Source organism: Ambystoma mexicanum, chromosome 6q, assembly GCF_040938575.1.
Source record: "Ambystoma mexicanum isolate Mex_15411 chromosome 6q, UKY_AmexF1_1, whole genome shotgun sequence".
In the NCBI taxonomy this organism is placed as follows: Eukaryota; Metazoa; Chordata; class Amphibia; order Caudata; family Ambystomatidae; genus Ambystoma; species Ambystoma mexicanum.
The window spans coordinates 225,898,836-225,915,858 of NC_090937.1; the positions used below are offsets into that span (position 1 = coordinate 225,898,836).

The 17,023-nt window shown below is 42.6% G+C and overlaps 1 protein-coding gene across 2 annotated transcripts in view; it reads left to right on the plus strand.

Annotated features, from left to right (window-relative positions):
* The window catches only part of SULT6B1 (sulfotransferase family 6B member 1), a 382,977-nt gene that overhangs the window by 123,581 nt on the left and 242,373 nt on the right, over window positions 1-17,023 (plus strand). For both annotated transcript variants that reach the window (XM_069630680.1, XM_069630681.1), the window contains exon 3: window positions 9,662-9,751. In XM_069630680.1, coding sequence (XP_069486781.1) covers window positions 9,662-9,751 — 90 coding nt within the window. The remainder of the gene's footprint in view (window positions 1-9,661; window positions 9,752-17,023) is intronic.

Below are 17,023 nucleotides of genomic sequence, written 5' to 3' on the forward strand. Positions count from 1 at the left end.
AGGACTGGTTGCTCGCTCCTCTCTGCCCTTTCTATTATTATTCAGAATTCTATACTCTATTAATGCTTCCAGCACCTCCACTCTGTTTTACAGGGGTTTCACTCCTTGTGACACAGCTTGCATGAGGGAATCCCCTAATATTCTCATAAAACTGAGTCTCAGATCTTTATCATCGTCAGCCCTTATCTCATCCTGGCTCTCTGCAGCCATTATCTCCTCCTGGCTCTCATCACACCTGTTATCCTCTTCCATTGGTTTTAATATCACAGTCTTGATAGTGCAAAACAAGTTGCTCTGTGCTCAGTAAGGTGCTGTCTGAATGTGAGCAGTATGTCTGTTGTAGCCGTGTTTCTCGTGCTTGCACTGCTTTACAATGCGATGTTTGTTCTCGGTCTGTCAAAATGCTGTAATAAGCCCAGAAGAAGACCTCTAATGGAGCCTCAGCATTGAGCGCTGTTGCGACGCTCCCACGTCTGGAATGTGACACATGGCCACTACGTGCTCTGTGGCCATCAGGTTGCACAATTATTTAATTAATTTAATCTCTGGATGTCTGCGACTTTGAGAGATGCAAGCCAATGACCCTGCATTGGTGCTTTCGCTCACGGACCCGGCTTGCTTCCCTCTATGCAGTATGCTGTTCGAAAAGATTTCGGCTGCACTTTGTGTTGTCGTGCATCACTGTCAGCTCTTGCTCGTTGCAGCGGGAGATGCTCCCTGCTGCGCTCTATACCGCTGAATGCCACTGCCGACCCCACTCGACCCACGGTAATCAGTGACTAGAAAAGTGATCTAGCTCCATGTACTTTAAGCACTTTGGGCCTCATTAGGACCCTGGCGGTGCCGCTGGTACTGATTTTTTTCCGGGGCCCAGAAAAGGGCAATAACCGGGTCATGCCGACCTTGGCGAACCCGGTTATTGTCCTTTTCTGGGCTCCGGAAAAAAACATTGCCCATTCCCATTCAAGCCCCAATGGGCTCAATGGGAATGGGGAGGATGCTAACAACAGGCCCGTTGTTAGCATCCTGGACTGCTAGCGGGACCCGCTAAGGACGCCTGGTTCGACCAGGCATTCCTTAGCGGGTCCCGCAGCAGTCCTTGTAATTGGGCAGCCCGTAAAGAACAGTGCCGGTCCCGTACCGGCACCGTTCATTACGTGGGCGCCTGCCTCCTAATGAGGCCCATGTCTTGAAACATTATTGCATGAAACCTTTAAATCAAAATCATATACATCTCCACCACGGAGATGACAATTATTAGTACTTATCTGCTTGAGAGCAGCAAAAGGAAGAGGAAGGAACCTAGTCAGGACATGACATAATGGAAGGGAAAGGTCCTGATTGGTCATGTTTTCAGAAATGGGAAACTACTTAAAAAGAAGAGACACATGGCATGTGTCGTGCTGAACTGACAGTTTTCTAAGTTATTTTTCAATGTTGTAAAAAAATTTAAATATATAAACGTTTAAGATATGAAAAGGCTGCTTAAGAGTGGCATTAAAGAAGTTAAAGCATAATGCTCGCCTCCTGTCTTGCCTCCTGTCTTGACATAGAATAGAAATGAGTCTAAAGATGCTATCCTTGCACAACGAAAATGTGCAATTATGTGTAAAGTAACCATAATTTAAATGAGCAAGAGGCTTCTAAGTGGTTATACAGGACACCACGCTTGTTATGAAAACGTGGTCATAAGGGAAACAGACAATGGTCAGCTAAGTCGGTATAATGTAAGTTGATAATTGGGCATGATGTAAACTGTTAAACATGTGCCAAATGGGTCTGCTGGAAACTGAAATATATGTGCTAACTAGGTTTACTATAAATTGGAATTCATTTGCAAGTTCGTTTCTAATACAGGGAATGTCTCCTGCTCCTTTCCCTAGCCAGAAAGCGCCACTGCCCCAGCTGATATATAGCCTGCTTCATTACGAGTTTGGCAGTGCAGTAAAAAAGTTCTGTTAATTCCGTTGCAGCCACTTTTTTTAGCGGTAACTGAATCAACACTGTTTTCACTCCACCATTGAATTTTGAGTTTGCTTGTAAAGTGGAGGATTTACCTCTATCAAAAAACTGGTGGTAAATATTCCACTTTTCCACACAAAATTGTCGGAGTTATCGTTCATGGTAATTCTGCCAAAATCCCCATGAAGTCCTATGGACTCCAAAAATGGGGATTTACACGGCTGTGCCGCCACTTTTAACCCTGCAGTAAATCTGAGGGACCAAGTGGCAGTAACGCTAATCGAGTTTAGCAGATTTACCAGATTTGCTTCCAAAATAGCACCAAACTCGTAATGAGGCGGCTTCTGAGCATGACCACTTAACCGCCTGTTTACCCATCGAATTCACTGAAAAAGGTTTGGAATACTGGAAGCAGTTTAGCAAGATTTTCTATTGTTGCACACTGATGACCACAGCTGTTGTCTCTCTATGGATGTCCAAGCTTTGCAATTCTCCATGAATTCCAACGCAATGAAACCCCTTTGAGTATTGGAATTATTTGTAAGTGTGTCCATGCTTCTCTGTGGATTTTCTTTAGTTGTTCCAGGAATTCTCTAGAATGCCATTGATTTACAAGAATTTTACACATACATTTTCAGTGAATTGGCATATCCAAAGCATTTTAAAAGTGGGTTCCTAGTTATCTCTGTTTGTGTAAATGCTAATGATCTCCACATGAGGCAATTGACTTGTGTCGGTATCTTTGTAGCTGTGCTATGATTGTGTATAGACCCCTGACGACAGCACACAATTAATGCTCTGTTCCATTGACCTTTCTAACCACGGCAAGACATATGAATTGATAGAAACACAATTGCAAATATTAACAAATTGTTGCTGGATTCGTCTCATTGATGACACTGACAAAAATATATAATGTTGCATGTTTCTGCAATAAATGCAGACGAAGCCCAGTCAATGCAGACAACAGAGTCTGTTTGTGCTTATATTTATCCTCTTTTAAAGTAAGTATAATAGTTTTGATTATTCCTTATAAGTGCTCTTCACTTATATTCTACATTTTCAATAATCCGGCTAACTTTAAAGACCAGTCTTCACCATTAACTTAAAGGCATACTCTAGTAAAAAAAATTATTTCAAAAATAGATAGCCCACATTAAAAAAAAATACTAGCATCCTCCGTTTTAAAACTTCCTATGTAAAATTTTGAGATATTTAAGCTCAAAAGCAAGCACAAGGGCGCCGCCATTTTGTGAAATGGAGGCCCTCCTGTGCTGGCTTTTGCGGCACTAATGAAGGAAAAGCCAGCCAGCTGTAGTAAACAAAGTCTACCGCTGGGTGGCTTTCCCTTCATTAGTGCCGGGACTCGGAGGACGCGGACCGGAGACCAGAGCAGGAAAGCTGCAGCTGAATCTCGGTAAGTGCTATTTATTTGTTTTTACAAAAAATAAGCACTAGCTGCGTTTTTTTTTCTAAGTTTTCCGGGCTGGAGGAGCAGATTCAGGCAGACACAACGCGGCGTTGCGGAAAACAACCGCGTTGTGTCTGCCTGAATCTGCTTTTCCATTTGGGGCTCTCGGGCTCCCCACGGGGAGCCCGAGAGCCCCAAATGGAAAAGAAGATTCAGGCAGACAACGTAGCATTTCCCATTTGGGGCTCTCGGGCTCCCCACGGGGAGCCCGAGAGCCCCAAATGGGAAATCAGCTGCAGGTAGAAACACTACGCAGCATGTAAACACAACTGCGTGTGTTTCTGCCTGCTGTGGCTTTCACTTTGGGTCTCCGGTGCTCCCCTGGGAGCACCGGAGACCCAAAGTGATAGCCACAGCAGGCAGAAACACACGCGGTTGTGTTGGAAAACGCTGCGGTTTTTCTTTCCAAGTTTCTCAGGCTCCTCCGAGCCGGAGGAGCCTGAGAAACTTGGAACGAAAAACCACAGCGTTTTCCAACACAATAACGTTGTATTTATGTTTGCGGTCACTTCAAAAGCGACCGCAAACATAAATACAATGTTTTTAAAGCTGCGGTTTTATTTCTTAGAGAAAAAACCGCAGCTAGTGCTTATTTTTTGTAAAAAAAATAAATAGCACTTACCGAGATTCAGCTGCAGCTTTCCTGCTCTGGTCTCCGGTCCGTGTCCTCCGAGTCCCGGCACTAATGAAGGGAAAGCCACCCAGCGGTAGACTTTGTTTACTACAGCTGGCTGGCTTTTCCTTCATTAGTGCCGCAAAAGCAAAAGCCAGCACAGGAGGGCCTCCATTTCACAATATGGGGGCGCCCCTGTGCTTGCTTTTTCGAATTTTGAGCTTGAATAGCTCAAAACTTTACATAGGAAGTTTTAAAACGGAGGATGCTAGTATTTTTTTTTTAATGTGGCCTATCTATTTTTGAAATAAAATTTTTTACTAGAGTATCCCTTTAAGTGAAGTTTACTAGTGAACAAGTTTTACTATTAAACAACAATAAAGTAAAGGTTGATATAGGCTGGCCTTCCAATGACGATATTAATGCCAATAAGGCTATTGATAAAATGGAATCCATTACTCGCCTGGTTGACACCCCTCTTTAGATGCTTATAGATTAACGTTAAGTCTATTTCAGCACATTCTTCCGAAGTATTTTATTTACTTATTGATTGTAATCTAGACTTTTTATTTATGACAGAATCCTGGCTCACTCGGGATAGATCGTTCATACATTTGTACCCTTCTAATTATTCCATCACTTGGCTGAATTGGATGTTAAGTTGGAGTGGCGGTATCGCACGGATTTATAAAAATACTTACAAAGTTACTACGTCAAGTATGCTTGAAATAACTCAGCGAAATGTGTTTTACTTAAATGTCACATAGATAATAAAAGGAGCCGTGTTGTGCTACTGCCCCCGTAGCCCAGGAGGATTACATTACTTTAAGGCTAAATACTGAAGCATTAGCCTGTAACAATTTAATAATTCTCGGAGATTTTAACTTGTGGTTTGAAGATCAAAATCAAAGACTCTAAACTTTCAAACACAATATTTTACTCTCACAATTTTAGGCATCAACATATGATTGCATTATTCTCTAAACCAAGTGTTTTTAGGGACCTTACTGTTATATCTGACAATACCTTACAGGTATCTTGGTCGGACCACTGTGTCTATTTTTTTTTTGAAGATTGACTATTGACTTTTTAAACAAACCATAGATAGAGCTCTTTACAATTAAAGAATGACCTCAACCTTTTGGGAATTCATGTAATGAACAGATCAGTTGTCCGGTTCTTTTCATGATGCATGTGAAAAGCATGTCCTTCTACAAGTGGCCATGAATAAATGCCCCTTTCTTTACCTCTGATTGAAAAGAGATTGAACATGCTCTCCTTAATTCGCAGCGTTTTTGGAGAAAAAAATCGTACACATCACATCACTCGTTAAACCAGATCAAAAATATTCTTTAAAAATACAAATGAGAAATTCTTCAAGCTAAAAAGAAGTTTTTAAGTAAGAAAGTTAAGAAGGTCGATAACGCCCCAAGGAAGCTATTTCAGAATATCAAATCGTTGTTTCGCACAGTAGCCTCCCATAATGCTATTCCTTTGAGCACTGCATGGCACTGAATGATTATTGCTCAACTAAGATCTGTGAGAAACCAGAAGGTGTCTCACCCAGCAGTGCCTGGGGATCTGTCATCCAGGTGACCAGGACACATGCATTGCTTTTGGATCCATTTTCTGGGGGTAGGCCAGTGCGGGAGGATCACCTGCGTGAGGGGTCTTCAAGGAGTTGGAGTGGAACACCAGATGGGAAGACACGGTATCCCCTTCCCTGTAACACTTTTACCCCATCCCACCAGGCACGATATTTAGAAAATCAACCCATCCACCTTTAACAGCGCAAACACTTTTTCAAAGACAACCCACGATGAGAGAAAACGGAGTAACACCCGAGCCGTAAACCTGACGTATCCCAATACAATGGTCAGGCAAGATCAGGCAATTACTGACCATCACAAACACATGACTTCCATTACACTTCCCCACATGGATAAAAGGTAGAACACGAGAGCACGCTCTGAGCGAGGCAAAGCACATGAGGAAACAGCAGTTCCAAGATGACAGTTTAACACAAGGAGAAAGACGGTGAAACAGAAGGGGAACGCAAGGAGGGAAGTTCCCTTGACCTTTTCGAGAAGGAACCGTTACTTTCATGAAGTCTCGAGAATAAAAAGTGTAAGACCAGGAGACCATGCTGAGGAATCCTGCATTGTGTGTCGGAGGTACCTGGGGCATACATTTTTTAAATATAATACTACGGAAGCCCCTCAGACCTACTCAATGTTGGATAAACCACTTAATATAATTCAATTTGATTTTCAAAAGGTAGCAATAGATGAGATCAAGTATCTTCTGAGAAAACTCCAAAATACCAGTCGCTTGAAAGATTTTTTTACCTGCTCTCTCAGTTCAGATATTTACAGACTCCATCCTAGGTATTGTCAATTAATTCAACCAACAACTATAGGCTGTCATAATATCACCTCTCCTGAAATAAAACATAACTGGATCCTGAATAATTATCGACGGGTGGCTGGACTTCTCCAATTAATTAAGATTCTGGAGAGTTCAAGAGGAAGAGTAGTGGGGGGCAAGACCTTTGATGAATTCGTAAATGTGTAGCAGGAATTTAAAGGGTGATTTTACATGGGGAATCATGCAGCATGGTAACTTTAGGTAAAGATGTGGGAGGATCTAGGTACGTAGTTGAGCACAAGGTTGAGTACTCTCTTGAGGGGAGAAAAAGTATAAAGAAGTAGACCAATAAATGGACTTGCACAATAATTCAGTTTGCTGAGCACCAGAGTAGAGATAAGGGTTTTAGTTGAATGGTGTGAGGTGTGCGCATACTTTCTTGTTTAGGAGGTTGAGTATGGCTGTGATGAAGTGGTCACTGTCAAAGAGGACCCCAAAGCTGTGAGCCGTTGTTGAGGGTATGATGAGGTCAGGGGGCAAAGAGATGGCAGAGTGGGATTGACTTTGGAAGCAGGGAGAAAGAGACTTCCATATTTGAAGAGTAAGCATGAGTCAACATAAAGCCATCCACTGGCGGATGGTGGTTAGTCAGTTGGTTCTGCATTCTGAGATTTCAGGAGTGACACAAGGGAAGGAAAAGAATATTTGAGTGTAGTCAGTGAAAGGTGATAGGTAAAGCCAAACCGGAAAATACATTTGAGAGTGAGGCGATTCATAGGGTGAAGGGAAGTGGGCCCAGGACTAATCCTTTGGGGACACAGACTGGAAGGGTATTTTGAGAGGAAGTATTGGAATAGCATGAGATAAATATGGAGAAGGAGAGGTCGGAGACATAGGAGGACACTCAGTCGAGTATGGTCTCCTTGAAACCAAGTAGGGAAAGAATTTGAAGTTGGGAGGAATGATGCAGAGTGTCAAAGGCAGCTGAAAGGTCTAGAAGAATGATAATGGAGGATATATCAGAGTGGTAGGCTGTGGTAAGAAGATTGGTAAGCTTACTCTCTGTGGACTGTTTGGATACGAATCCAAATTGGTGGGGGTCAGCAAGTGAGTGTAACTCAAGATAGTTGACTATGTGGTGGAAGACAACTCTCCCTCTAGGATTTTACATTGGTTGTGAATGGGAGATACAGGTCTGGAGAATGAAGAGTCTTTTGGGTCAGCAATTGTTTTATTTAAGAGTGGAATGACAGTGGCTGTTTTGTAACAAGCTGGGGTGATACCAGTTGAGAGAGTGTGGTTGAAGAAGGCGGGGATGGGAGTGGAGGTTACAGGGGCAAGTTACATAACAATGTGTGGAGCAAAATGACCAAATGGCATGCAGAATGGGTTCACTGAGAGAAGGATGAGTAGAGGTTCAGTGGGAGAGGTGAGAGAGAATAGAGATAGAAAAGACAGTGTGGGGAAGACGGGAGGAGGGAAAATTAGTGATGAGGTGGAAGGGTGGGCAAAGTGTCCCATATTTTATTGATTTTATTGATGAAGTAGAAGGCAAAGTCATTGATGGAGAGAGGGAAGGACATGGAGCAGTCTAATGGGGAGAAAGCATGGCTTGGAGTGTTCTAGTTTGCCAGCATGTCAGCAGAGAATTGAAACAAGATTAGTGTAAAGGCAGCAGTTGGCTGTGTCAAGAGCTATGGTCAGGGTCCATAGAGAATCCTTATAGGCAGTCTTGCACCAACGGCATAAGCATCAACACATTGCTTTCTTCAGTAGCTGGAAGTACGGGGATTCCATGTTTGAGAACACAGGTGGTAAGGGGTAAAGGAGTGGGAAGGGCAGTGATAACTGAAGTGGGGAGCTAGTGCAGAATTGAATTTGGTGAAGGCAAATTCAATGGAATGGGTAAATGAAGGAGAGTGCTTGGATAGAGCTTGGAGTGAGCTGTTGACTTTGTCAATGTTGCGGACCATGGAGTTGGGCTTGAATTTATGTGTGGTGGGAGGAGAATGGAAGAGTGGGGGAGGAGTAGATATTGTGAAGTGAATACGAGAGTGGTCAGAGTGGAAAGTCTTTCTCAATGCATATATTTGGGGGGATGTTCCGGCCTCCTCTTTTTGTTTAATAGGCCTAGACGCTACAGAATCCTAGTATAGACGGAGAATAGCCTAATTCCAGGACAACGTTCTTAGGATGATTTGAAGGCATGGTAGACAATATGTTGAGTTTGGTTACATGTAAATTGCATAACGCTAAACTCCCATTGTGAAGCTTTAAAAGACTGTTGGCTGTCCGGTAAGGCATTGCTGCATGGCTCCAGGTCTCTAGAATAACAATGTTTGGCTGTGAATTATAACTTTATATGACAAAGGTGCATTTCAGCATTCAGTACAGTTGCATTGGCAGAAATGACTAAACCATTATTTGCACCCAGGTCAGGTGCCGCAGTCAATCAGCTTGACCGGATCGTCGGTTTAATCCCACAATACAAGCCATGTTCCAAGCAAGGTGGAAGCTTCGAGCACAGCACTGCCCTCTTCTCTCTGCCTCTCCTTTGCTCCAGTCACCAATCCTTCCCTTCCCCCACCCCACTAACTCGATTCTTCTACTGGAGGCGGCACCACGACCGCTGCTCTCGCATCTCGGGCCATCATGGAAATTGAAGAGGGGCCATTTTAGGTGAGTATTTGTTTGAATGAACAGGGCGCCATGAGAATGTTATCCGTTAATTCAAACAAATAGATTGCTATCGGCACCCTGGATTAAAAACCCAGGCGCTAATAGCAATAATGCCCTCACTGCCAGACCGGATAGGGCAGTAACTGCACTAAGAGCCATCTCTAACTTGGGCCCTGGGCCGTTAGCGCCGGTCCATCCCACTGGCTTGGGTATCATTGCTATAATGTGAACGTTGCAACATTTTACTTGGTGTGGTGTTAGAAGGTACTATTTGTCTGACTGCATCATTTGGTAGTTTTGAGTGTGTGAGGTGTTGAAAAAAAACTCGGATAATTAGTATGTAACCTGATGGCGCACAACCATTTTCATAGTTTTTATTATCAGAGTTCAAATATTGAGGACTTATAATGTTCTTGTATTTAATCTATTGAACAATATACATAATGTGTATCTGGTAATCCTACATGCAGTGTGTATTTTTTCTATGGTGTAAGGAGAATCCCTTTATGTGTATGTACATTCTTTTTAAATCAGTACACTTCAAACTTGCACTATGTTTGTCTTTCTAGATAATGGAGAGCAGTCCTTCGCCAAGAGTTTATGCAACACATTTCCATTATGATAATCTCCCCAAGTCTGTCTTCCAGAGTGGGACGAAGGTACGTGATGAGGTCTCTTTATGCTGTGGGTGTTCAAGTGCCATTGGAGCTGGTTGCTTCACCACTCTGATTGGTTATAGAGACGTTAATCAGTCGCGACACCAGATTATGGCTCATGTGAAACTGTGTGTTGGTCCCAGTCTAGTTCCGGTTTTGGCGGCGAAATGAGAGGCCTGTAACCCATGCTGCTCGCATAGAATAGGATCACACTGGCACAACCACTGAACCTCCTCCTGCAACGTTGGCCAGCGCCATCTTAGTCACAATGCAAGAGGGGCGATCCCCCACTGCCCATTGCAAAAGTGCCAAGAGCAGGCGGGATGCTCATGACACACTCCAAGAAGTGGCAGCTGTCTTGGGGCATGAGTGGCCTAACCAACAGCACCCTGTCCTGGCAGCATGAGTCTATAAAGAGATCTGTTTTACACATCCTTAGCACTAACTAAACTTAGTTCCTGATCATGCTTTTGAAGGTATACTATGCTAACAGCAAAAAGCTTTCAATCCATTATTCTAATTTCTAGGCATTTTTCTATAGGTTCATACTTGCCAACCCTAAAGATTTAGGCAGTAGGCTACTGCTTTTTAAGCAGTCCTACCGCATACAGATTTCAGTGACAGATCCTATTGTTTTTTATAGTGGCAGGTAAATTATGTGACTATAAGGCAAGCTCCAGTACAAAGCATGCAATACATTAATTAGTCTGTCTGTACAGTGGACTGGTAGGTGATTATTTTGATACGGCTCAGACCAATCCACTGACCTGACAGCTACGTGACTGTCCTGCACTCTGGCCGGGACAACCCTTGGGTGAACCATCAGTGAAGGCAAGTGGCAGAGTGTAACACCTTCACACAACATCTGCCTATCAGACTAAGGGGGGTATCAGTCACCACGTCATTCAGTGTTCAACTTGCAATAAATATGTACTGCCTGGGCTGCTTCTACAGAGCAGTGGCAAACGTTGCCCACCAGCTCTGTGTAATTACCTTCTGTGAAGTTAGGTAATTGAATTTGGTGTTAAGTTACCATTCAGAATTATACATTTTTAACATTTGAACATCTTTCCATATTGTGCTGTTTGATAGGTTGTGTATTTTAGAATACTTCAATGGTGCCAACAATGTATGTTATGTATTTTCCCGTGATTTCATTGTTATGGGAAGGATTAATTTTTGAAACTTTAAAAATCCTACATCTTTTTGGTCACAGAATGTTGGCAAGTATGTAGGTTGCTGAATGAATGAACAGCCCTACTGTTCCTAACTCACTGTTCCTGTCACTGCATTTATTTGTTGTTTTGCCTTTCTAGGAAACCTTGGGCCCTAAGGGCACAATATAAATAGAGAAAAACACACAGACTATTGATACATGAGAATCCACAACGCCTGTATGAAATGAAAGACACATAACAAATCACTGCAAAGCAAGAAATAGAAGATGCACTACCAGCCCTTCCTTTGGTCAGAGGTGTGGGTGTGTATGCTATACAGGAAGTGCATCATTTGATCAACTTCCAAAAGTCAGCCTAAGTGCAGGGTCGGGATTTGAACCTTCCTTGCACTGCGTTGTCTTGCTTTTAAGCCAAACGCGTTGCCCCTAAGCTATCCTCCCAAAGTGGGACGGTAGGGGTGCCTTTTGTAAATTGAATCCATTGGCTTCATTTGGACTTCCTATTACGCCTGTCTATGCTTTATTAGGGTATATTCAACATGACAGTAAAACACACAGATTGCAACAAATGCGTAAAAACAGAGTTACCCACTTAGGTATGAGTTACTTCCCTGTCTGGGACAGAAATACAGTGCCAGTAGAAGCCTGTAGCAAGGAGAAGGGGAGTTGTCTTCAGGAGGAGAAGAGGTGTGAGGAGGTTTCTGGAGAGAGGATGACATCTACAGAGAGAGTGTGGGGCAGCTGGAGGGGTACCAGTAGGAGACCAACCATGCAGGAAGTGGAAGGAGGTTAGGGCTGAGGTATGTCCAATGCACTTTGTAAAAGTCATTCTCTGATGTTACCAAAGGTTATAGGTTGCCATATCCCCATATCATGACACCAAAAGCGTCCATTTGGACCATCTTGGTCCAGTGGACCATCGTAGTGACCTTAATGCAGCGACTTATCAGTCCCAACCCTCATAAACTTGGAGATGTTAACTGACATGTCTCTTCTTTCCATAAACAAGACATATTGATCTACTAACAGGCTTTGGCATTATGAGCAGGTAGCACTGCATTGTATGCAAATAGCAGAACAGAAAATAAGCGACCTGACCTAATGGGAATACCAGTTACAGTTCTCAGGTCCTGCTCGAGTTCATGATATCAAGGTGAACCAGGGGAGCAAGAACGCACCTCTGCTGATAGGTCTCCTAGATGGAAAAGAAGATGATAGCTGCCCTCTCGGCCCTACTTGACAGTTGCGCACAAGTGGTTGTGCAACTCCTTCAGGATACCCAAAAAATATAGTGGAAGACGGGCTAGATCACCCCACAACCTGCTCCTGTTGACACAGTCATTGGCACAGGACAGATCCATAAAGGCTAGAAAGACTGTAGTCTGCTGTGTCCCAGTTTGTTTTTGCTTCTCCACAGGAGAAGTTTTAGGGCCTTTTCAGAACTGCTCAGTCCCTCGCCAAAACCAAACTGAGTGGCAGATATGAAACATTTCCCTAGATCGATTTTATAAGTCTCTTCTGTAGTAGTCTCACAAACAGCTTGTAGACTTTTTCTAGTGGAGAAAGAGGTTGATAATAAGACCGGTTTGCTTGATCACTTGTCTTTGAAATGGTAACTAATATGGAGCATTTTCAACTTGTAGGTATCACAAGGTCTTTACACACAGCATTAAATGCATTAAGGAGTATCAGAGCCCAAAAACCTGGGTCAAATTTGAACACCTACATTAGACAAAAATGCCATGGCTCATATGGCCGACAACTTCTTTTAGTGGAGAAGTAATTTACATATCCTGAAAATGTAGTGCAGGGATCAATAAACCAGGATGTGGGTGTGCTGAGTTTGCTTCTCAAAAATCAATCATCCCGACCTTTGACCCATTATGTAGTGCCAGAAAATGCTTGATACTCTTTCTGAATGTTCCTGTTTAGGGCATTAACCACATTGTGATCCCTTACTCTAGCTGAGACCAACCTCCAAATCCGGGGCGGCCACTCACATTGAGTGACTCGGTTTAGGGGTTTTCAGGCTTTATCTGCTTAACGTTGCTTTCCATTGCAAATAACTTTTTTGCATTTCTGGCGTGCCACTACAATTTCAGTAGGGTTGCAAAGTAATGCCTTTGAATAGTTGAGGACCTCTTTCTTGGCTGGATTTCAATCAATACCATACCAAATCGGTTTTCTGTTCCCGAATTGCCTCCTGGCAGGCAGGGAACTGCAGGCCTGTAGAACATGCTGTATTTAACTGCAGTTGAACCTTTTCAAAATATCCTGAACTTTCATTAGTATTCCTTGAGGAAGGAAATCGATTCTGCAGTACTACTGCCCTCATAATAGGCCGTTGATGCACAAGACATGAATCAGGCCACTTTAGCGCTCGTCTATTGGTTGTTACCTTGCTCTCGCATTAAGAGTAGTTGAAGTTTGCTTCCCCAACAGTATCTTAAAACAAGAAGATGATGATCCCTTTCTATATGATCTAACACCTCCATATCCATCACCGTGCCAGCCATAAGTGTGGATCATAAAATAGTCAATTGTACTGCGTGTATGGGTCCCTCCATTAAATGAATATCTCCCCTGTGTATCAGACAGAATCCTACCATTAAGTGCGCTTTGTTTGAGCTCATGCAGAAGCGTCAAAAAGCAGAGGCCTCATTTATCATGCATTTGGTCATCATGACTGAAGATGGGAAACCACTATCTAATCCCTCTTCGTGGTGAATTATTTTTTTTATCTCTCCAGGATCCCAGCGTAAAATTGAAATTATGTTGGTTATAATCCTCCGGTTGGTACCAATCAAGTCATTTGGGCTGAAATTTAGAAGCAGCTGCAATTTAATTTGAGAGGTTTATCTTCTACGCTCTGATTGGAATGATAAAAATTGAGCCAAACTAGGCTACAATTAGAGTCCAATATGACTTTAATAGCCAAGATAATTTCTGTTAATGCAACATCACAACACCATCTAAGCTCATGAACATGTCATTTAGCGATATCCATGTTATAGCCACTTTGGCTTTAATTGAAACACAAGAAGAAACGTATGGATGCATGGATATGTCTACGCAGGTCTCCTCCAGTAGTATTATGTTGAATGTTTTAAGAAAAATTTATATTTGAGCTGCACCATCAAGAGCAGACTCTTGAGCTTTGTAAGCTACTCCGTAATGTATTTTGACTTTCACTGAGAGCCTGCATCTGGAAAATCAAGAGTATAGGTTTCCTTTTTGCCTTTTCTTCACCTTTGGAACCTTTCCCACCATTTTCACAAACAGAGGTATTTCATAGTCCTGGATGTGGGGCTCTGACACCAAAGAGGACTCAGAAAGCGTTTACCGGCAAAGCAAGCTGTGTTTATTTGTCTCGTTATTGCTACACCTCTCGCTTTGAGATATCTCCAACACTTTCCATACCTGAATCACAATATCTTCTGTTAAATGCCTTATAAAATCTTTTGTTTGATACCGACCTTGGACTTGTCTTCTGTCCCCACTCGGTGTACTCTGTGACACAAGACAAAGCAAAACAGAAGGTTTTAGCTATGGAAATCTGAAGGCTAGATTTAGTGCAGCTGAGGTTACTGCAGATGTATTGCTCCTCACTTCATTGCTGAGTATCAGCTGTCAGCTAAGATTTAAGGAGTGACTACCAGCTGTATCGGGTTATCATCACTTAGATGTCTAGGTTGGTATTGGCATGTCAGAAGAGAAAACTCTACTTGAAGAAAAAAAACTGCAACATTAAGATGAATGCCTCAAATGAATAAATGGCCAACTACCAATGGGTGACTGTGTCAACTATAACTTGCCAAGCTCGTACTTTACCTCGTTCCTTTCCTGCAATGTGTCAGCTTTCTAACACCTTGGTGCTCTGAGTGTCTTTGATTAATCCCTGTCTAAAGACTTATCCTTTCACTTGGGGTTTGTAGCATCTCAGGGATCTTCCCAGTGGTTTGGGATGCGTGAAGTCTCAGCAGCTTCCCATTGGCTTTGGGGTCAGCTTCCCGGCAGCTTGCAGCTCACAGCTTCTCATCAATTTCCCACTGTCTTGAGGCTCGTAACATCTCATTCACACCAGTTAGCTTCTACATTCTCAGTACACAGGGATCATCTGTGCTTTTCCAACACCAATGGGTCTACAATTCCTAAAGCTCCTCATGTTGACTCCCAGCACGCAGTACGACTCACTACTTCCCCGCTTCATACAACTTATTCTCTCGTCCACAGGTGTGAGTCATTCTACTAACTGGCCCCTGCAAGACTCCATCTTGAACATAGAATCTGGAAGCTCAATATGGCTGGATTAGTGCAGTATTCTATTAAGTATGAACAGGTCAAAAAAATGTTGGTATGGTGTTACTCACCACATTACCTTCTCTCGTATTCTGCAAACCATAGTTATGTCTGGAAAAGACTGCCTACCACCCTTGCAGCAATTTCCCAGAAAAGTCAATTTCCCAGAACTTCCTCCTCTCCAGAAATGAGCTGCTCTTTGCCTGACAGTTCAGCCCTTTTCACTTCTGGGAAGGGCAGGGCGTACCATGCCTCCTAAAGAAAATAGCTAGCCGCAGCCAACCTTTGGGGGAAACTATGCCTGGGTTAACTCCTCTTCCAAACACAAAAAAACGTAAATGCTTGTGATCTTATGCATGCTAAACCAGAATGCAAGGACATTAATTACACAACAGTTAAACATGTCAAGCAACTATTACCAGGTGCAACACAGGTGATCCCACCTTATCAAGGAATTCAGTTACCCTGTGTAATCATACAGCTCATTTAACTGTTCTTCACTTCTGGCAACCAACTACGGCAATAACACTCAGCCTGAAGCGTGTAAATCAGCACACATTGACACATCAATCTTGCTCCATCAACCTTCTGTAATTTGTACTGGAAGCTCTTTTACCAATGATGTATCTTTTCTTTTGGCTCATCTCCCCATTTGTGTGACACAGAAAGTTGCCTTTCACTTCTCCCAGGTGTGTACTTATTGGTCATCTCTACCCTATATTCCCCTCAAGCACAGTTTCATCCTCGGAAAGGGATGTTTTCAGAAAAACAAGGCCCAGGATTTGACTTGCTTCATCCAATATGCTGACATACCAGTAACATCCTTTCAGTTAAAGGCGATTTTAAAGGGTAAGGCCTATTGGTGTTGCATAATTTCCTCAATAAGCATCTCAGCACCTGGCCATATGATATTCTATTTCTGGAGGATTAGCACCAACAAGTTCTTCAACATCCAGTAGAAGTGATCCTTAAATTCAATTACCTTCCATTTCACAGTTATTCTTAGAATCCGCAGTGATTACGTGAACTGATCATTTGTGTCCTGGAGTAATGCTCCGCAAATTCACTCTTGGGTTCATTCTCTGCACAATGTTTCCCACCATGCATTGTTTCTAGTCTTTAATTCAGATGTTCTAATTTTTCAATTTCCATTGTCCTCACATTCATTGATGCCTTATTAAGACATCCGGAGAAAACCATGGGTCACTTGGCTCAGGGAATCATGACATGGTAGCATCTCATTGCCATTCATATTGACAGTGTTTACTCTTTCACCAGGTCACGATGCCTCCCTAATGCTTGCCGACAGATCTAGTTTGTGAGAACCAATTTCCTCTCCTAGACTCCTAGATCACACTGTAGAATTGAGTTCAGGTTTGCTGTTCCTCTGGAGGCCTCCCTCTGTGAGGGAATGAGTGTAGGTTTCCCTGCTGATCCGATGGCACCCTCTCTTCTATTTGATTTCCCCACTGAGATAGCAGTTGTGTGTCTGAAATATGTGTTGATGTTTTTTTTCTTTTCACCTTTCTGGGTAACATGCATTTTACTCTTCAATTTTTATATATAATACGATCAAAGGAAGGTATACCCAAGTGTGTTCGAAATTAGCTCATCCAAAATACAGGAAATCTAGAGAGTCTTACATAAATAACAGACCCCTATATCCCTATCTATACATAATCAAATTTAATTCAAATCAATGTTCTTAAAGTTCATACACCTTGATGATCATACAAAAATATTAAAATGCATTCATAAAACCTTTCAACACAAAACAGTAATGTGTTAACATGTGTAGA